Source organism: Pogona vitticeps, chromosome 7 (genome assembly GCF_051106095.1).
Source record: "Pogona vitticeps strain Pit_001003342236 chromosome 7, PviZW2.1, whole genome shotgun sequence".
Taxonomy (NCBI): Eukaryota; Metazoa; Chordata; class Lepidosauria; order Squamata; family Agamidae; genus Pogona; species Pogona vitticeps.
The window spans coordinates 16,587,065-16,608,920 of NC_135789.1; the positions used below are offsets into that span (position 1 = coordinate 16,587,065).

General features: G+C 47.9%; 1 protein-coding gene across 5 annotated transcripts in view; it reads left to right on the forward strand.

Moving 5' to 3' along the window:
* NFIC (nuclear factor I C) overlaps window positions 1-19,492 on the forward strand; it is an 80,855-nt gene extending 61,363 nt beyond the window's left edge. For 3 of the 5 annotated variants that reach the window (XM_078378849.1, XM_078378848.1, XM_072978123.2), the window contains 3 exons: window positions 5,412-5,568; window positions 10,768-10,850; window positions 19,320-19,492. In XM_078378849.1, the coding sequence (XP_078234975.1) occupies window positions 5,412-5,568; window positions 10,768-10,850; window positions 19,320-19,337 (258 nt within the window). In that variant the 3' untranslated portion in view covers window positions 19,338-19,492. The remainder of the gene's footprint in view (window positions 1-5,411; window positions 5,569-10,767; window positions 10,851-19,319) is intronic. The other 2 variants (XM_072978124.2, XM_072978125.2) reach the window with 1 other exon arrangement.
* The last annotated feature ends 2,364 nt before the right edge of the window (window positions 19,493-21,856 follow it).

The window sequence follows — 21,856 nt, forward strand, 5'->3', positions numbered from 1 at the left end:
CTTTAATTTCTGACACTCTGAGATTAGATGACCCTTTCCCTGACAGAAATAACATTTTCTGGTGTATTTTGATTCTCTCTCATCTTGTTTTGGTTTTCCCTCCAAAATCTGAGGTCTTGGTTTCATGTCTGAGGGCTTCCCTTCACCATGGGCCCCTCCCCCTTGCTGGCTTTTCCCTGGTCCCTGAGAGTACTTGCTGTAGGTTTCTTTGGGTTTACCTACAGATTTCCCCTCACCCAAGGGCTTTCTTATTTGGGAAATAAAATCTGCGACCTCCGCGGCTTCTGCCACAGATTTCGGTTTCCTTTCCCTCACCTGGAATTTCAATTCCCCATGCAGGACTGAATAGAACTGTTCCAGCGCTATCAAATCTTTAAGCTGCTCATAGGTCTCTGTCCCCTCCTGCGATAGCCATTTCTCAAGCAGCCTCACCAATTGGGCCCCCACTTGGGTAAAAGTCTGTTCTGGTTTCTTGGTGAGGGATCTGAATCTTTGTCTCAGCTGTTCCGCATTTATCCCATGTCTGGCAAACACCAGTTTTTTAAACTCTGCAAAATCTTTCATAAGTTCCTCAGGCATCTCGGCATAAACCTCAGCCAGGCTACCACTGATTAAAGATCGCCTGATGGTCATCTTCTCAGTTTCCCTCACTGAGAAGTCCACAAACGCTCTTTCCACTAAGGAAAAGAACACCTCAGGACAATCTCCCTTGTGGTACACAGGGAATTTCTTCAGGTCAGCCTTAGACAATTGGCCTCCCTCAGAATCCCTATTGTTATTATTGTTCTGGTTCATCAGTTCCAGTTTTCTTAATTCAAACGCCATTTTCTCTCTCTCCAATGCCAATTCAAATTGTCTCTGTTTCTCCCTTTCCTCCCTTTCAATTTGCCTTTCCCTTTCCTCCCTTCTTTCTCTCTCTAATCTTTCCTCCACTTCAAATTGCCTCATCCTCAGTTCATGCTGTTGGGCTATGAGCAATTTTCTAAGTTCTGGGTTCTGCTCTACTGTGCTGTCACCCTGCACTGAGCCAAATTCATCCTCAGAACCTTGGTCAATCTGGGGGTCTTTCACTTCACTCATTTCGGCCATCTGGCTTCGAGTCAAGGGCATAATCCCCCCTCAGAACAGGCTGCTTTAAAAAGTCAAGCCTCAAAATAAAACGACCACTTTTTTCCTTCTTGCCTCAGAACCAGCTCTCCCTAGAGATTGCTGCTGTTCTTCAGCACTAACTTGTAACAGTAGCGAGTCAGAGCCTGCCCCCCTCTGCTGGGCCTCTCAGCTGGCAAGCTAGCTCACTGTTACTACGCAGTTTTGCCTCAGCTTTTTCCCGCCAAAACTAGGCTGCCTCAGAGCACCTTAATCTAAGTCTCCCCAGTTGGCACGTTCTTCTACTAGCGCACCTCCCCGTGAGGTACACCTAGAAGATTACCTACGCGCCTCAGACTGTCCCTGACTAGACCCCCCCTGCTCTGGGCACACTTGCCAAGGCTTTGCTGGACCGCTGGACAACTGGACCAGTCGTATCCCACACGCTGGACACCAATCAATGTGACAAACCCAGACCTATTGGGATATGTCACACAGTTACACTAAGCTGCCACCAACCATTCCCTATAAGAAGTCACACAGACCAGGGATGGATTTTTAAACAAATAAAAGAATAAGGTTTATTTAAATACACACAGGGAAAAATAAACAATCAGGTGAATAGGATGAAGTAACGTGGCTTATTCTCACTCATACAAGCATACAGTTTGGTTCACACAGAACCCTTAACTTGAAGCACAGACCCTGAACCTATCAGTTCTGGCTAACCAACAGACACCTGAACCTATCAGGTTGGTACTCTGACACACAGAAGTACCCTGTCTGACACACAGACTCCCACAACAGCTTCTTCTTCCCAGCTGCTGCTTCGTCACCACCCAGTGTCTCTCAGCATCTCTTAAACTCTCCACACAGGCATCACATATTTATACAGTACAGCCCCTCCTCCTGATGTCCCGCCTTCCACTCCCCATAGGATGGAACTTTCCCTCCAAACCCATGACAGACAGGTAACATCAGTGCTGTATGTAACACTGGGAAGCGATGGTTGTGGATGATGGGAGTTGTAGTGCTAGTTCCCTCCCTTTTCCCCAAGCTATGGAAGACAGGTTAAGAAATCTTGCCAAGCTGATGCTGTTCACGTAGCAATGAGAGTTTCCGGGGTTTCTGTGAAAAGAAAGGCTCCAATCTTGGCATGGGAGTGGTTTAATTTTTTGGCTTTCACCCTTTTCCACCTGCAAGCAAAAGAATTACCAAATGTTCTGTCCTTTCTCAGGGAATCCGGTGTGGTGAAAGACGCCATTTTGAGCTGGCGTCGTAACAATTCGGCACAGATTTGTGATTGCTTCTGTGTTGTTGTTTTAAAAAACACCATGCGCCATTTGAGAAATCCCACAGGATTTCGCATGAGTTTTTTGGGGGGAATTAACCAACACCCCCCCCAAAAAAAAAACCTTGCGTGAGGAGAGATCACTGAGATTAGAAAAGGGGTGTGTGTATCTTCCTCCCCCCTTTTTGGTTCCTTGCCCTGTGTGAGACGTTCTGAGATTCGTAACCCCAAACCACCCTGATCTCATCTCCGCCCCAAATGAAATTTCTCCCAACTTGGCGTCTGAGGTTGTGGGACAACAAATGATGGGGTCTCTTAGCAGGAGGCTCGGGGTCCGTGGGGTGTGTGTAGAGAGAGCAGCGGTCCAATCCTGCTCAAGCGGCAACCTCACTAATGTGGAGGAAATAGTCCGTGGGTGATAGATCAAGGCAGGAGGAGATGCAGAGGCCTCTTTGATCCATGCCGTTTTCCTCTGGACTCTTAATCGATCGCCCTCCCGTATGGCTGTAGCTTTCCCCTTTCCCCAGATGCACAGAGATGCGCGCACTCCTGTTTGATGTCCATCGGGTAGCTTTCTTAGCAGGCGGTACCATCAAAGAGTTCACTCGCATGCCGGCTACCTGCAGGGCAGCTGACACAAAGGGGGTGGGTGGTATCCTCTTGCTCCCCTCCCCGCATCAATACAGGCACCCTGGGTGGTTTGGCCAGCTGGCCTCGGTTTTTGGGCTCACCCTCCTTCCTTTGCACCCGTTTTCTTGCTCATTTCCGAGGCTCCCCATGGACTTGGAAGCAGGAGAAGAGCCGGTGAAAAAGTTGGGAAGTTTTCCGGTGTTTTTGCATAAAATCTTTGCATGTTTTTAAAAGTCCTGAAATATGAAAAAAAAAAAAAGTACACAAGAAGTCTCATCATAATCTCCTCCAGCAGGGAAAAAACATTGTATATTTTCCACTCATGTAACTGAGCAGTACGCGAGGTGTGACATCCCACGCAAGTGCCTGCCCTGTGTAGGTAGCCTAAATATTTTACTCCACGGTTGACTCTGTGTTTTATGTAACCCATGAGATCTAACACTGAAAGGACTCTGCCCGTCTCTGGGGTACCACGAAACGATTATCTGTTATATACACATTATTGATCTGAATGAAGCACTCCCTGGCTTGTTCCCATCTTTCTTCCTAATCACCCGGCCCTTCTGTGTTTTCTTCTTGGTGTGCTCCGTTTGGTTTGATCCTCGAAGCTGGCAGCATTTTACCAAGCCCTCGACGGGGCCCAGAAACCACCCTTTCCTTCCCTCTCAGCAGAAAGGGTGGCTTTTTGTGTGTGTGTGTGTGTTGGAAAGGAAAATTTAAAATTAAAATTTATCAGGGTGTTGCACCGGGTGAAAGCCACTGAGAGCCACACGAAGAAGAAATCCAGTGAACGTTCTTTGCTTAAAAACAGCACCTCCTTCAAAGAGAGTCTGTGTCAGGCCAGCCTTCCCGGGTCGCTTTAAATGTTCGTCTGTCTCCGAATTGTAACTGATGTTTTATAGCATCCTGCAAACGTTTTCCATATCACTTAGATAAACCTTGGAGTTCGGGCAAACTTGTGTATTTGGTATACGCTGCTGTTCCTCTCTGAGATCTGGGAAGCTTGCCATCTTTTCGCCAAGATTTTCTGCAAACTCCGGCTTGAATTCCGCGTGCGAACAGGCCCTTCGCTTGAACGCACTGAGAACAGAGATCACAAATGCCAAAAAGAAAAGGTGGAGATTTCTTGTGTATCTCTGCCACGTTAGCCCAGATTCCTTTGAAGGATTTTTTTTTCCCCCTAGGGATGTGACTGTCTCGGTTCCTTCCACCTCTGTTTAGCCCTCTTCTCCAAACACAAAAACAGAATATTAATGCAGATATAATTATCATCATCAGAAAGAAAAAAAATACAGCTGATATTCGTTTGGGACAGGGCCGGTTTCTATTCTTCCACTCTGGCACTGCCATGTGAATGGCAGTTGAGGACTTTAACGCAGTGGAGTCTGCTGTTCACAGAAGGGGTAGTTATATCATCATCATTATCATTATCATCATCATCTTAGAACGGCAGAGCTGGAACGGACCCTGTGGATTCTGGAGTCCATTGCCTTTTCCAGGTGGCCCAGTGGGGGATTCGAACCCCCAACCTTTGGCTCCACAGCCAGAGACCTCAACCCCCGAGCTCTCTGTCATCATTATCATTGTCTTAGAACGGCAGAGCTGGAAGGGACCCCTAAGGATCATCAAGTCCAGCCCCTGTCAATGAGGCCCAGTGGGGGGGGGGGAATTTGAACTCCCAACCTCTGGACTCCTCAGTCAGAGACCAAATTATTTAATTTTCATCTTCTATATTTGTGTTTTTAAAATCTTTTGCCCCTCACTTACCTTTATCTTACACAACTGCATCCCGCCCTTAGTTGAACAACGTGCCTCGGAAGTGTGAATCGAGGATTAAGGGGGGGAAAAAACAGAACTAAATTGCAGAGTTAAAAGTTACCTTTAGCATCACATGTGGCATTTTCCGTGTCCTTCAAGTTAAAGGCTGTTTTAAGGCCTTTTTAAACACCCTTTGGGCATCATTTTTAAATGCTTTTGGTCTCCCTCCTCTCGGTCTTAAAGTGGGGACAAGGGAAAATAATAACCGTAGCTTAAAAACGCAGCAAATTACTTTTCCAGCATCGCTACAAGAAATGACAACACTAAATAAATATATGCAAAAAGGGTAACTTTTGGGGCCCTCCATTAAACCACTTGCCCGCAGAAAACGTGCTTGGGGGTGGGATGGTGGAAAGAATTGAATGGAGGGAGTAATGAAAGGCTCTAGCCACGGCTACGAGCCGTGGCTGTCGGATGGAACCTCCATGTCCAGTGGCAGGTGAGCTGGCCACAGTTCCGGTGGTCCCGGGCAAAGCCTGCCCCTTCCCCTTTTTTGAGGGGGGGAGGTTCCCCCAGGGCGGGGCAGGCGGCTCCTGTGGGCGGTGCTAACGGCTTCCTCTGTCTCTTGTTTTATTATGTCCTTTAGTTAAATGGAGGTGGTCAAGTGAAGGTACCTGGGCACTACCTTTCCACCCAGATGTTGGCGCCGCCACCCCCGGGCATGCCCCGCCTGGCCATCTCTCCCGACACCAAATCTACCACGACCGCGTCCGAGGGAGGGAGCACTTCACCGACGTCTCCCAGTAAGCATGCCCACCCACCCGTCTCACACCCACCCACCCCGGCCTCTTTTTCCCCCCTCCTACCTGTCCCTCCCCAGCACGCCCGCCTCGCGCCCATCAGCTTCTCATCGATCATCCGTTTCACTCCCGGCCACCGTGACCCACAAAACCCAGACCGCCCTGTAGCCACGCTTTCCTTCAGAGGAAAGGAGGGGATCAAGGATTGTGTTTTAGAGGGTTTTAGAGGGCATGAATTAAAACTGAGGCCGTTCCTCATTTTAAAAAGCTGTTGGTTGTTCTATGCCATCCAGCCACCCCAGGAATGAACCATCTCCAAAAGCCCCCGTCCTCAACAGCGTTTATAAACACAAACTTGTGGTTCCTTTAGGGAGTCCGTCTGTCTCGTACTGGGTCTTCCTCTTTTCCTGCTGCCTTCCCCGTTTCTCAGCCATTGCTGTGATTAAACACTGTCCTTCAACAGAGACTGTTGAATATAAAACGCTGCTACAGTCCGGAGGGTTGCATCCAAACATAATTTCAAACAAGGATCCAGGCAAACATTTGTTAGAACAGGGATAAAATATTCTCACATTTAAATATTAACATTTGTTACGGCTTGTTACGTTTCTGTATTTTCTTCAGCATGTCTTATCTGGCATAGATGGCTTCTCTTGTCTGCGTTTTTTTTCCTCACAACCGTGGGGTGAGGTAGGATCAGGCGCAGAGAGTGAGCCTGGCCCGAGCAAGTTTCCTGGCCCAGGGAGGATTCGCACTTAAACGCCCTTGTCCAGCGCAGTAACCACTAGGCACCACTGGCCTAAAGACAGCTCTGAATTGTTTTCGAGGAGACAGGCTTTCTTGATATTTCTCAATGCCTGTTGTGAGTTGGTCAAACCCGCAGAGAATCGCTGGCCTCTGGCCTGCCGTTGAAAAAAACCAACAACAACGATTCTTTCTCTCACACACATACACACACATCTAAGTTTCCAAATTTGGGCAAAACCTACAGAAGGGATTTTTGGTGAGAAGAGGGAGCAGAAAACTCATCATCTTTTCCCCTTTCTGGAACAACGCTTGCACTTGTAAAAAGGACCCCAAAAGGACTGGATTCAAAAGCGTCCGGCAACCGCTCTTGAGGTTTGTGCAAAAATTTAAGCAGCATCTTAAACGTTGAGTTTCATCTCTTACGAAGGAACCGTTCCAGATTTTGATTGAAACAAGGCCTCAAACCCCAGGGCTGGTCCCAGCTGGGTTAAAGCTATGGTTGGTGGGTAAATGGTGGGCGGAGGCTTGGTTAAATCCTGGTCTACTCTGCTACTTGGGAAAATGCCCAAACATAGAAGAAGCCTGAATCAGGTCTGTCCGGGTCCTCATTTAAGCAGCAAACTCAGATCTTAGAATCGTAGAATCAAAGAATCATGGTGTTGGAAGGGGGACCCTATAAGGCCATTGAGTCCAACCCCCTGCTCAAGGCAGGAATCCAAATCCAAGCAGATTGGAAAGAGGGTTGTCAGATTTTCTCTTGAATGCCTCCACAACGCTGTAGCGCTCACTGCCTCCCAAGGTCCTGCCATCGTACCACTCTAAAAGTCAGGAAGTTTTTCCCGATATTCAGCCTCAATCTGGCTTTCTGTTCCTTGAGCCCATAATGACACGTCTTGCGCTAATGTTTAAGACTTGGTAGGCTTTGGATTTTAAGATATTAATGGTTTCTTTTTTCCCCCAGAGATGGTGATGACTCAGTGGGGACTAAATTCCATGGGAGATGCAAGGCGTTATGGGTCTGTGGGGGGGATCTCCCTGGCTATTATGTTCCATGCAGGATGCGTCTCAGGAAACCACCAGTCCCATAACACCTTGCATCTCCCATGCCACTTAGCCCCAGCCAGCCACTTTCTCCATCTTCATCACGTCCAAGAGAAGCCATTATTTCATATTCGAAGCAATTACAGGCACCTGAAAGGACTGGGGTATTGTTGGCTAAAGTCCCCTGAACCCTGCAGAATTTTTTTTCATGATCTTCAGCCAAAATTTGGCTTTGTGTCCTTTGAGCCCATTCTTATGGGTCCTGCACTCTGGGAGGATGGAGGACAGATCCTGCCCCTCCTCTGTAGGACAGCCTTTCTAGTCTTTGAAGAGGGCTCTCCTCTCGTCTCTCCATCCTCTTTTCTTAAGTCTTAACAGGCCCAGTTCTTTCCGTCTTTTCTCCAGATATAGGGCTTGGTTTCCAGTCCCTTGATCCTTCTTCCTTCCCTCCCCTGAACTTGCTCAAGTTTATTGGCATCCTTCTTCTTGAAGTGCGATGTCCAGAACTGGGCACAGGACTCCAGAGGAGACCTAACCGGTGCCAAATAAAGGGGAACTAGTACCTCGCAGGATTGTTCTCCTGAAACCACTTTAGGTTTGGAGAACCTTATTTTATTCCTCTCCCAGTGACGAGGAGCTGAGGGTTTGCTCGGGTGTTGCTCAGGGTCCAGCACAATGAGTTGTCTTTCATCACGGCTCAGCCGTGAGGCGGAAGGATTTAGTGTAAAATTCTTTCCATGGATCTTTCTTGCTGCCTGTGTGGGTTTCTGTCTGAATAAAACCGGGGCGGTGTCTCTGTGCATACCAGTTTGGGCGTGTGGGGGTCGAATTACCTATTTCCTACTAATGGGGAGCAGTCTGCAAAGGACTCCTGGTGGGTTCAAAATGTTTAGAAAAGCTCTCTTTTTAAAATATTCTGTATATCTTTAAGATATTGCACAGTGTTGTTTTGGTAGGAGAGAGGGAAGGAAGGAGTTGATGATGGTAGGTAGGTAGGTAGGTAGGTAGGTAGGTAGGTAGGTAGGTAGGTAGGTAGGAAGGAAGGAAGGAAGGAAGGAAGGAAGGAAGGAAGGAAGGAAGGAAGGAAGGAAGGAAGGAAGGAAGGAGCTGATGAGGGAGGGAAGCAAGGAAAGAAGGAGCTGATGATGGAAGGAAGGAGATGATGAAAGGAAGGAAGGACGGAGGTGATGATGGAAGGAAGGAAGGCTCGGAACAGAATGGTTTGTTACTATCTGAAACGCAAGATTGGATGATAACATTTTAGCTCAATCTAACACCAGCTGCAAGGGAAGATCACATTCAGCCTACCAGAATTGACTTCCAGACCTGTGCTGAAATTTGATCTGAGCAAACGATTTAGGTCATTGTGTACCGAAGTACGAGTGATGGTTAGGTGCGTGTGTGTGCGCGCGCGCGAGAGAGAAAAGAAATGTTTTTTAAAAGTAAGAATTTATCTGAAAAATCATTGTTCCTTATGATGGAGATAGCAATGTATAGTGGTACCCCCTTATCCGCAGGATCAATATCCAGTGATTCACTTATCCACGGTCTGAAACTATTAAAAGAAAAATCTCTAAAATATATATTTCTCATGGTGAAGTTACCAGAATTGGCCACTAGAGGAAGTCAAAGACCATGTTGCATACACTGGTTGTTATTATAATAGTGTTCGCTATTATCCACGGTTTTCAACATACGCGGGATGCTGAAAAATGGGAGCCGCTCTCTTGCGGATATGGGGGGGGTGTGCTACTGTATATTTTTTCAGGGAGAAAAAAAATGAGAGAAACACTTTGTATCCCTCTGGATCTATTTGCTGATGCCAGGTTTTCATACCTGAGAAATACTTCCTTTAATACTGAAATTTCTTATGGTCAGGCAGATTTTAAAATTTGGGGTTGAAGGGTTTAAAATAAAGAAAAAAGAGTTGTGTTAGAGGATCACACCTTTCTAATGCCCCCAGCCTCAGGGCTGGAGAGGTTACTACCCTCCCCGTGTGTTTGGACTACATATCCCATCTTTCTTGGCCCTGGGCCATGCTGACAAAGTGGTGGTGGAGGGGATGAGGCTTCGGCTGGCCCCGGTGTCTCTTTTGCTTTTCTCTGGTGGCTCAGGAAGTGGGAGAGTTGGAAACAGACACCCTTTCTGGAAACACTTATAAGGGAAGTTCCTTTCTTAGACTGAAGTCTCTTCCAGCTGGCTGGGTACAGTAATCTGAAAAAAGTAACTCGTCCCAGGGTATGACTGTTAAGTAAATGCAAGGCTTGGGAAGTTAAATGGACTGTTATTGAGCCGCTCTACCCCTTTGCCCTCCTGCCTTATTTAAGGAACAGAAAAGCCTGTCGTGTTCCGTTGGTCACCATTTTTAAATATTTGGGATTCATCTTCTGAGCAATTCCAATCACCCTTCCTCTCACCTCTGTTTTTGAGGAATCGGTCCCTTTAACTGGAAAAGCCCATTTGCTTGGTCTCCGAGGGCTAGATCACATGGGGTGTATGTGTGTGGGGGGGAAGGTATATTTTTCTCTCTCGGGGTGTTTTCCTTTCAGACACACCATTCCTTCAAAGCTCCATACCAGAGTGGCCAGAAGCTCTGGCTTGACCTCTCAGTGGCTAATCACATAACTAGTTGTCAAGATGCAGACTGGGATGTAATTCAGTGGTTTCGGCATCTGGCTGAGCAGCCAGAGGTTGGGAGTTTGAATCCCCCACTGGGCCTCCTTGACAGGGGCTGGACTGTTTGACCATTAGAGTCCTTTCCAGCTGTGCAGTTCTAAGATGATGACGACTGACTTTCATTTTCTATGAAACTCCCTTATAATGGCATGATGATGGTATCATGTAATTCTACCCTAAGTGTGTTTGGATTAAAACCTAGTGCAGACTCTCTACACTGGAATATTCCACTGGTGGGAATGATAGAAAGTAACTTGACGGATGGGGAAGGGTATCAAAACGGTGAAAATTGGTGGCCAGGATTGTGATATTGTGTGTCTCTGTGTGTTTATCAGCAGTAATCCCAGGGGATACTTAGTCCCACATAAATGTGGGAATGCAACTTGGAACAGCAAATAACCTCTAATTAACAAGTCACCGCTTGAATGCCTAGTTTTGTGCCAGTTGTGTGACCAGCTCCAGCTAGGTATTTGAGCAGCGACTTGTTAATTGGCGGCTATTTGCTGTTCTAGGTTATATTGCTGCCCTCAAGGCAGGTGTGAACATTCCCTTGCCTTCTGGTTGTTGCTAAATTAACTCACTCCTCCTCCCATTTCATGCAAAACAACACAAATATTTAATTTTAATTTTAAAAAAAGTTTTATAAGAATCTGAGGTCTAAAAGCTGTGGTGTTTCTTTTACCCTGTTCTTCTCCTGGCATCCTCTCATTTCCCTCCCTCCCTCCTTCCCCTTTTCAGCCTACTCCGCGCCAGGCACACCCCCTGCGAACCGCTTCGTGGGATTAGCGCCACGCGACCCGGGCAGCATCTATCAGGCGCAGGTGAGTTCCGGGACAACCCTCTCCCTCTGGGTCGGACACCCCAAAAAAGGGCGAGGCTATGATTGCATAACATTGAATATGCTCATTGGGAAGTCCAGATGCAAAATATAGGTTGCGATCCCAGCGTGGTGTCAAAAGGTTGCTTTCCGAGAGTCTGGAACATGGAAGTGATTTCCCTCGACTGCTCTAGTTTAGCGCTAGAACGACCCTTTTCACACAAGTGCTTTAGCGCTGATGTTCTTTCTAAGGTCTAGCTTTATTTATTTGTCTTATTTATAGCCCCTCCCATTCTCCCAATAAGAGGACTTGAGACGGCTTACGGTATTAAAAAAGAGTGCAACTAAAACTGCAGTGAGGTATATATTAAAGAAAAAAACACAACCCTATTAAACTCAAAAAAACCCGACCTGAATATACACTGAATATTTAAAAACAGGTAAAAACGCCAGAAACAATGTTAAATTTAAATCTTAGCACCTCTGCCGGCTGGGCTTTCTGACATGAGTCCTGGGGGTTGTAAAGTCCAACAGAAAAGTTATTTTCACAGCGCACTCCCCAGAATCCCGGCTGGGGACCCGCGCAGTGGTAGACTGCTCCTAAGTAGGGAGGCTCCGTTTTCTAGCTAGGAGCCACGGACCCACTCTCATGGGCATCCATGTGTGTGAACAGCATTTGGGAGATATGGGAGGAGCAAGAGGACAGCGTTTTATCCCCAGTTCCTGGGGTCCAGTACTTACTGTTGGCTGCCTGCTCTGGTTATGAATTCCCCCCCTTCCCCAGCTGTGTCTGGGGACGAATGGTCCCCATTCCCCACCCCAGAAAGCCTATAAGGAGCTACAGAGCCTCCCCTGTCATTTCGCCTCTTGTATCAGCTTGACTGCCCCTGGAGATGGAGGCTCCTCATTTGTTTTGAGAAAAGCAAAAGATTATTTGCCTCCTTCCCAAAGTCTTGATAACAGGAGGGCTTCCTTTTCTTTGCATCTCCTGAAACTCATTGCCACAAGGAACACGCTCTTCTCAGAGAATTTGTACTCGTGTGGATTCACACCAGTTCTTCCGAGCGTGACCCTAAACGACACACCAGCTGTAAAACCTGAATTATACATGCATGCATGCAAAGGGAGGAAGACCGGTTTTCCTCGATCCACTTATTTAATGGGGGGAAATCCTTAGAAATGCATAGTCAAATGTGCTAACTGAAGAGTTCCGGATGCGAAACAGGAAAATCCAGGGCCCTGTGGGGAGTAAAAGTAAATCCATGCAAAATTCATTAAGAAAAAAAAAGGAGTAGATTCAGTATGGAAACTGGATGATAGTTGTTTCCTTCCTTCTGAATAATTTCTTGGTCCTTAAATAGACCTGCGCCCACCCACCCCCCAGTCCACAGAGGAACTGTTTAATTAAAATGTAATTTAAAAAACGACGACTCGCTGAACTGTCCTTCGAGGTAACAAAGCTGTGCAAACCGAAGAGGTCAAGAGAGAGGGGACGATGGTCTGTCATATTCTCCTTATATCTTGCCAATATAACGCTGAGAAAGGTGAAAGGCCAACGGGGAAAGAGGGAGACCCTTGCGAGAGAGGCATCCACGCCATCAAGGAAGCCACGGCTTTTGAGGTGGCGAGCGGAGAGCAAGGTTTGGGTTGGGTTTGCCTTGAGGGTCAGGACAGGGTGAAATGAAACAAGCGATAGTGCTGGAAGATCAGACTCCCAGGGCAGGAGAAAGGATGGGGCATTTGGGAGGGAACACATTATTCATGGGATTGCTGGGAGTTGGAGACGACTGGACAGCACAGAACATAATTTAAAGGTGGCTTGAAAATCAGCAACCACCACCACAAAAAAGAAAAAAGTCTGACACGTGCTGGGAAGGAAGTTCGGAGACTTCATTGAATCTCTCTCTCTCTCTCTCATTTTGTTTTTCCTTCCACCTCCTCCTTCGCCCCCATCCGGTCCCGGATCCGTCCCTCCCCTCGTGGTACGGGCGGTGCGGCCGCTTCTTTAAGAAGCAAGGCCCTGGCCCCGTGGGCGGCCTGCCAAGGGGACGGTCTCCTCCTTCCCCTTTGCCTTGCTTGGCAGAGGGCACCGGCCGTTCGCAGCACGAAAGGGCTGACGGGTAACCCCGGGCGGTGCCACCTCCTCCCACCCCCTTTTCCCCCGCCTTCTGCTTGGGAGAGTTTTCTTTTTAAAAAGAAGCTCTTCCGGTTTCCTGCTGCAGGGTTTGAAAAATAACGGGTTCCTTTCTTTTTTTCTTTTTTCTTTCTTTTTTTTTTTTTGCAAGCCTGGAAAAATAAGTAGCTCCTTTATCTTCCCCACCCCTCCTTGCTTTCAGTCCACCCCCTTTTCTTTTCTTTTAGGGGAGAAACTTAGGGTTGGGAGTAGAATTTATTCCCTCCCTCCCTTCCTTCTTTTTATCCATCGTCTTCCTTCCTTCCTTCTATTCATCATTAGCTCCTTCCTTCCTTCCTTCCTTCCATCATCCATCATCCACTCCTCCCTCCCTTCCATCTATTCATCAGCTCCTTCCTTCCTTCCTTCCTTCCTTCCTTCCTTCCTTCCTTTTGTTCTTGGGCTTCTATATATCCCCCTTAATGTGAGGCACAATTCTAGCTGGTTTCCAGTCAGTAACAATCAATCAGGAACAGCAATAAACCCAAATCATAACAAACAAATAAATAAACAAGCAAACAAACGGGGGCACATTTACCCAAGCAGGGCGAACATCTTTTAAAAATTTTTTGTTGAAACAACCTGGGGAAATAACAACAAAAAAGTGCTAAGAAAGTTATGCAGAGCTAGAGATTGTGAGTTTGAATCCCCCACCATACCTCCTTGACAGGGGCTAGACTGGATGATCTCTAGGATCCTTTCAATTTGTGCTGGGTGATGATGATCCTTAATGAATAGCTCAGGAGTTTTAGGTCTCTGCCTGCAGAGCCATAGGTTGGCATTATTATTATTATTATTAAACAGCTTGTTTCTTTTTTCATCCTTGTTTGGGGGTGTGTGTGGGTGAAGTGGGCCATTTTATTTGGCGATAAACCCTGTTTTCTCTCCAAGCCTGAGCAGGAGACACCCGGGAGGGCGCGCGGGGGGGGGGGGAAGGGATCTGTATCCCTCTGTGGGTTTTGCTTTCAGTCCGCGTGTGCCTGCGTGTATCCATGGTGGTGTGTGGCCTGGCTCTCCCAGAGGGAAAAGACAGTGAGGGAGAGGCAGGAGGGGAGAGGGAACCACACTTCTGACTGCAGAGGGGGACCAGGTGCGAAAGTGCCGCATGGGCGCTGCGGTGGCGTGGTTCGGAGGGGCCGAGAGGAGGTGAGGAGCAAGGGAGGCAGAGAGAGAGAGAGACGGAATGGTTTTCTCCAGCGCGGAACTGCTGACTTGGCAAAACACGGCTGAACGCTGGAGAAATTATAGTGCAGTCTCTCTGCTGGTGCTGCAAAGGGCGCCGTGCAGATTACTAAATGCAGCACCACTGCAGCCGACGCAGGCTGGAGGCACCGGGGGGGGGCAGCATCCTCTAGGCTAGGAATTAAAAATTTACAAATCCAGCCCCCCCATGGCCTCACCGTGTGAGCTGAGAAAGCTTGATCGTGTGCGCGCACACGCACACACACACAAAATGAAAGAGAACAGCTTGGAGGGCAGTGTGGGGTGGACAAAGTCACCCCCGATGGTTTGAGAAGAAAGGGGCCACTGTCACAGACCGGGGAAATCTTGTATGATTTGATTTCTCCTGCATTTAGGGTTTTCCAAAAATATAATAAAATAAAATAAATCTGATTCTTGCCAGCTCAGAGGCAAAGGAAATTGAGAAAGGAACGGACTTCGCCTCGAGGGGCACGGACCGTATTTCAAGAGGTTGGGGGTTCCCAAAGTGGCGACAGTACAAGGACAGGGTTTAAACACCTGCTTTGTTGCCCTTGAACCCCTCAGACAAATTGCCCGATAAAAAAAAATGTAATGATTTACACCCTCTGGGGTTGATCCGATGGTGTTTATTGCCCTGCAGACCTGATGCTGAGATTTTGTCTAATCCAGAAGCTGAGCAGAGCACGTCTGGTCAAGAAATGTTATTTCACCCCCTGATTCTGGCTTCCCAAGGATCCAGCCGGGGTTTCCTGCACACTTCAGTGTGTCTCTGTGAAATTCGCGAAGGCTTAAGAGCCAGAATATTTAGGAAGAAAATTTCAATTCTCAGGAAACGGATGGGCCCCCTAGGCCTTTATTCTGCTCGATAAATTTAGCGCCGTAACTTTTTCTGGGTTTTGTTAGTCGTACGGCAGATCATGGCCCGATACTGGACATTAATTCTGTACTCTTAACCAGAAGAATTCCTATTGAGGAATAGATGGATGGAAAGAAAGGCAGATCAATCTCTCCTATTCCCAATGAGGAATTTTTAGCGGTGCCTACGGTCCGTTACAGCCAATGTGGAAACGAGGCTAAGAGTCTTTTCCTCCGTTAAGGTCTCTGGCAATTGAAACAAAATATTCATCGTATTCGCACATCTTGAGAAATATAGTACACATTTGTACAGCAACCCCAGGAGGATGGGCTGGTTGTTACAGAAGATGTAAATAACCCATCTAGGGCTTCAGGTTCATTCAGAAAATAAGTGTCATCTTTATTTTGGACAATTCGGCCAGTGCAGGCAATGGTGTGAATTTTACCGATTTTATGTCCAAATGGGGCAATTTTGCACAAAACCAAAAATATACAGGCAAATGTGGCACAAACTCATGCAAGAACCTGGGGGGGGGATAGAAGATTTCTCTCCATCTTTTGAAGGAGACAGCTGCACTCCTTCATCCTTGCCAGAGAGGATGGGGTAGGAGATGATTTACAATCTTTTGAGGTCTAGCCACTTGTGTGTCTTTTTTTAAGGAAAGCTCAGACTGCTTGATGGATAGAACCAGCCCCCCAAACCGGATTATAGTGCTACTTTCGGGGCATGGGTTTAACGGCTAGGTCTTCGTAATCAGAGCTGCAGGGAGGAGGATGAGATAAAAGCAAAATACTGACTACAGCATTGTAAAAAAAAAAAGAACAGATTTATTTCCCATGGAGGCTTTTGTGAATCAAAATTCACTTTTTCAGACACAAGTGGATGGATATGTTGCATTTTCTTTTTTCTTTGCTCTTTTTTACTTTACTTTCCTTTAATTTTGCCACAATGCTGAGATAGACTAATAACAGCTGCTTGTTTTCAATGTGTAGCGGAATAAATCGTGCTGGGAAATGCAAAGTCGAGCCTGCGCTGCCACCCACTGGCGATATGCAAGCACTGCAGGCTCCACTTGTCTCATTTTAACCACAACGTTCGTCTTATAAGCATACCAGAACTTGAAATTCTACATTTTAAGGAGAATCGTTGTGGTGGTGATTTGGGGGAAGTAACTTATGGTATCGTTTTGGCCTCAGCCACCTAGAGTCCTCGAGGCAGCATGGCATCCTGGGATTTGTAGTACATTTCAAATTAATTGGGTTTTCCTTGACTTTTTAGTTGCTCCTGCTCCGACCCCAATAAACCCATTTCAAAAAGGAGGATAATGGCCTAAATTTGAGGGAGGGGGAAGGAACGTCCCCCAGGGGGAAAAATTTGGGGCAAGGCAAAATAACAAATATATGTTGGTTTGTGAATAGAAGATGGAATGTTAATATTTTGCCAAAGGAATAGTCTTACACCCTCATTGCCATCAACGAAACAACTCAGCTACTTAAGATGTAATTTTTTATGATGATCTACGAATGTTTATTCTTCCCAACACCGAGATGTTTCCGGTGACTTCAAGTAGTAAAAGTTAGACAAAATTGTTGGAAAACCACTGCCCCACAAGTTTGGTCGAGACGATCTGCATACCACGTATGCAGAAGAGGTGCTTGCTCGTCTCGTTGAATCATGTCTGCTTGTCGCATATTCTCACGAATCTTGCATTTCTCATGCCTTCTTTTCTGACTTTCTTTTCTGGCTCCACCCTTGTGTGGTAGGGCCTCACTGGGCTTCCATCTGAAGCCAGTCAGAGCGAGGACTGAGCCATGGATTCATCGTCATGAATTATTTGTAACGCCACATTGTTTCAGCAGCATTCCCTGTCTGCCTGACCGAAGCACAGCACTTTTTCCATATTTATGACCATTCTTTGCCACCTGCTCCTTGGCCCCGTTGATAGGATATTAATTTGGAAAATGAGACCTCCGGGGTCTCTGTTCAGGCACCCACCGGGCTGGGAAGCACACTAGCTAAAGCCCCACACTTTAAACCCATAGACCCCTAGAATAAACAGAATTGTAACAATTTTGAGCACTCAGGTTCATGTCATATGCTCGGATTCTCCCTTCCCCGAGCCTCACACGGACAGAGAAAGCCAGATGCAAAGCAGAACCCACAATTCGCAAGAAATTGCAGCCGAATTGCAATTATGAGCCCTATCTCTTATGCGCCCGTTGAAGCCATTTCTAGACTGCCGGGAGATATCTGTGACCCACCCCATTGAGCAACTGGGCGTTAATGGATTTTTTTTTGTGCAAACCATGCCAAGGTTTTGTGCAAAACCTCCTCATTTTGCTAACGCGGCTGTTGTCAGCAAGCTAAAATGGATTTTTTTTTTTAAGGAGCGGTGCAGATGGGTAAAGTCTCATAACCATTGGGAATTTATTTATTTGTTTTGTCTTTGAGTCAAGACACCTTTTTTCATCCCAGGCAGTGAAATGTGTGTTTGTTGGTTACACCCCTGCCCTGCAGACGGATTTTGCCCCAGGTCTCCAGACGACACACAGGAAGACCCTGTCCTGCTTCATTTTCGTTAATTACACCCCTGAAGTCCCACTAAAGCTTCGTTGTGGTTTCGGTCTATGGTTCAACTTTTGCGTGATGGCAATCAGCCCCCCCCCCTCCTTTTCTAATCCTCTTTCTCTCCTGGGTGACCCGGCAAATTACAGGGCACCGTTCAAGGAGATCAGAGAGGGAAATTGTGGGTTTTCCAGAACTTCGGCTTCTTTGCTAGAGAGTGAGGAGGAGCAGAGGAAAAACCTCAGCGTTCGTCCAGTTTTCGGCCTCCCCGTGGTGAATCACTGGGACATAAACACTGGCGTGCAGTGTCTCTCTCAGAAAGGGCAGGGCAGAATAAACCTTTTGCCTATGTTTTTACTTAAGATTTGAATTTCATGGAAGTCCGTAGAGGAAGCCCCGAGCTGTTGATTTACTGCCGAACGCCTGATTCGCTTGCCTTCATTCAAGATGGGCACGAATCGGTGGTTCGTGCCAGTTCGTTTTTGGAGCGAACAAAAGTTCGGTGCTTTGTAGCCTCGTCGCCTCCAGTGGGCGCCCGCTCAGAGCCAGCACCCAGAAGAGGCGGGGCCAGGAGGTGGGGGTGCCACCTCTGAGTGGGCGCCCACAAGGAACAGGTGGGGCCAGGAATGTCTGAACACCTGTTCGTCCAAAAAGCGAACCAGCGCGAACCTCCAAACCAGCAGTTCATGCCTGTCCATAGCCCAAATTTTGCCATCTTGAGATTTTGGGCATCCTTATTGGAGAGGAGCTTTTTAGGGTGACTTCTTACTTTTGTACGTTTACTGTTTAAACTCTGTCCGTTTATGTTCCTTCATTATAGCTGCCTAGAGTATACGGATGACGAGATGGGCCGGTTAAGTATCCCCCAAATAAATAAGTGAATAATAAATAAATAAAAATGAATGAAAGGGTGTCAAAGCATCAGCTCCTTGTATGGTTCAGACCCCAACCTTTAAAAAAAGAAAAGAAAAGTAACTTCGTGAAAGCGGTGCAGGAGTGCGTAAAGCCCGTCTCGCTTCAAACAGGTGCTGTCTCCAGATATCGGAAAGTGGCCTTATTCCCCCTTTTTAAAAGTTACTTCGGAAAAAAAAAACAGATTTAGGTTGCAGTGTCTTTAGGTTTTTGTGGTGGTGGTGGTTTGTTTCTGCCTCCGTTCTCATAATTTGGGCGGGTTCTCTAAACCCTGGACAAAGTAGCTCACCAGCGAAGCAGTGAGTTAAAACTTTAAAAACATGGGAAGAAGGCCGGATGACAAAGGCCGCCTAAAACACTGGGAGAAGTCACAGGAGAGCTGTGACTCAGGTGGGCTAGCAGTAATTCGCTCCAGGGCACCCAAATTTGCCCACATTTCGTTCCTTCGTAGGTGAGGATTCTTACCCCTTTCCCAGAACGGGATGAGAGAAGGGGGGGGTAGTGAGCATGAGAGAATAGTTGTACTATAAAAATAAACTTAGAACGGCAGAGCTGGAAGGGACCCCTTAAGATCATCCAGTCCAGCCCCTGTCATGGAGGCCCAGTGGGGGATTCGAACTCTTAACCTCTGGCTCCAGCAGCCAGAGAGACCTCAGCCCCTGAGCTATCCAGCCGTTTGATTTGATCTGATTTGATAGCTTCTTTCATACATTAATTCTTCTTTTCTTTTCTTTTCTCTCTCCTTTTTAAACGCCGCACAACAGTCGTGGTATCTAGGTTAACCGCAGCTTCCACCTGTACCGACACCTCTTCTTCCTCCTCCTCCTCCCCCCCACCGGGCTTTGGGTTTCATTTAACGAGAACGCCGCAGCCCCCCGACCACCACCCCCCGGCCCGAATCTTGGTGGCGCCGAGAAGAAAGAAAGGAAAAGGAAGGGCGAGAAGAGAAAACACCGAAGGATACCCCAAAAGGACAGAGAAGGGGGAGTTACAAAAAAATTTTTTTTGGAGGGGGGGAAGGTTAAAAACAAAGCAAACAAAATGCCCCACCCACTGACCCAACCGAGCAGCGAACGGCCCCGATGGAGCGAAACCCGGGTGGCTAAATGGGGCTTTTTGGCCCGGCGGGGAAGACGACATCGACCCATTTGCCTTGGTGGCTCCTGATCGGCCGAGATCCCACATCCATGGTGGTGGTCTCGAAAAAGGATGTATATGCAAGCTTTCCCAATCTCATCTCCCGTGAGTAGAGAAGAGCGAGAGAGGTCGGGGTTCACCAGGTCCCCAGTGGACGCCCCCCCCGCTGTTTTCTGTGCCCGAGTCCCTTCCTTCCCCCCCCCTCCACCGCACCTTTGGCGACCAACAGACTGCGCCGTCCGGCTGTCCAAAAACTGATCACCTGGTTCAGCAGAAGTCTACCTTGAGATGTAGAGTTAGAAAAATGCCCTAAGAGGAAGAAAGAGAGAAATCGATGTCCAGCACCTTTTAAGCGGTCTCCCTGACCCCCTGGAAAACAAGAAAATGGTGTATGCTTCGCTTTCTTAAGAGGGGGGCTTTGCTGAACCCGGATCCTTGCTGACGTAAACGAGACCTCTTGGGTGGGGGAAGCTCCCATTTTTGGGGGGTTTGTTTGTTTGTTTTTAAAGCAGAAATCTTCCTTCTTTCCAGGAATGTTTTGCACTTTTCATCTCAAAAGGATGGGTTCTTCGGAAAGGGGGGGGGGAACAGAACCACGGCGGGTTGGGGGGAGAGTTCGGCCCAGCGACGGAGGGCTCAGACCGCCTCTAATTAAGGTTCATTGGCGAAGTGCAATCCGGGGTCTTGGAAGGAGTTGGTCAGGCGGCGTTCACATGGAAACTTGAGTTTTGTTGAGTTGGCATGGACCAAGAAGGGGAGATTGAGAATTGGGGGGGAGGGTTGACCATCCTTTGACGGCGGTGTTGAGGATCAGTTTGCGATTATGCTGCATTTAAGCAGCAGGGCCCCCCCCCTCCATCCGCCATGCTGTTAACCTTTGCCTTAAAGCTGGGCAGGCTTTCCTTGCTCCGTTGAGTCTGGGTTGCGTAAAGGGGGGGATTAAACTTGGACAGGCGGTGGTGGGGGGCACAGCATTGACACCCCTCTAAAAAACGTCTCCCTCTCCACCTTTAAACATCCTTTGAAACACCAGAAGCCAGTTGGGTGAGGATCTGTGCCATGGCATCTCTGATCAGGAGGAGGGGGGGTCTCTCCAGTCGGGGGGTGGTGGTGGTGGAGGAAGGGTGACTGGGGGGGGTTGTGGTGGGTTGGTGGGCCTTGTGTGGGATCCCACCGCTCGGCCCACTTCGAAACCTCATGTACAGAACTATGCATGCCGTAATAGACCAGCTATGAGACGAGGGGGGGGGTGGCGATGACGATGACGGATCTGGGTTGCACATTTTTTTTCAATTTTGTAGAAAATGCACTTTGAAAAGGAGGAGGGAGTCGGGGGGGATTTAACGTGAGGATGGTAAGCAAGTTATCTCCAAGAGAGTTTGAGTCTTTGTTTTGAAGGGGGGAAAGGGGGGTCCCTAAGAAATTGCCCACCCACCCACAAACGTGGTCAAGGTTGCCCTTTGAGTGGAAGTCCTTTTGAATGAGAGAAAAACAGAGTGGGGTTCAGGAGGAGGAGCCGAAGGCCGTTGGGTGGCCTGCTTCCTGGAGGCCCTTTTCCTCCTCGCGCCGGTTCCACCTGCAAAAGCCCTAAATAAGCCATCCAGGATAACTTCAAGTGCCTACAGCTCCGGTCCTTTTTCCGCTGCGGGACGGATAGTGGCGTTCTGCATGATGGAGACCCCACCATATGGGGGGGGGCTGAAGACGGGCTGAAGAAAATGACGTCCTGATCCCACCACTTCAACGCAGAACCTCCCTTCTTCCTTTGAGTTGGACGTGGAAGCTTTACGCCACCACTGATAGGACTTTCCTCCGTTTTTTACGGAGGGCCAGGATTTGGCCTCAAAAGCGCAGCGGAGGGCTGGGCCGAGTGGTGAAGAAAGGAACACCAACAAAGTTGGTTTCCAGACCACTGGGCCCTCCCCAAGGGCTCCGAGGACAGGCGTCGTTCCTGATGTGTAGAAGCACCCTTTTGTGCCAAAAATCGTACGGTTGAGGAAAATGGAGAGGGTGGAAATCCCCCTCCTGGGACCATCTACACAGGCTTGCTGACAAGCCCCTGCGGATTCCAGACCGTTGATCTTCTAGAAGTGCAGGTAACCTTCTGGAAACACTGAGGTGGAGAGATGTTCCACGCAAGGGGTTTGGTACTTCGGTGGCCCCC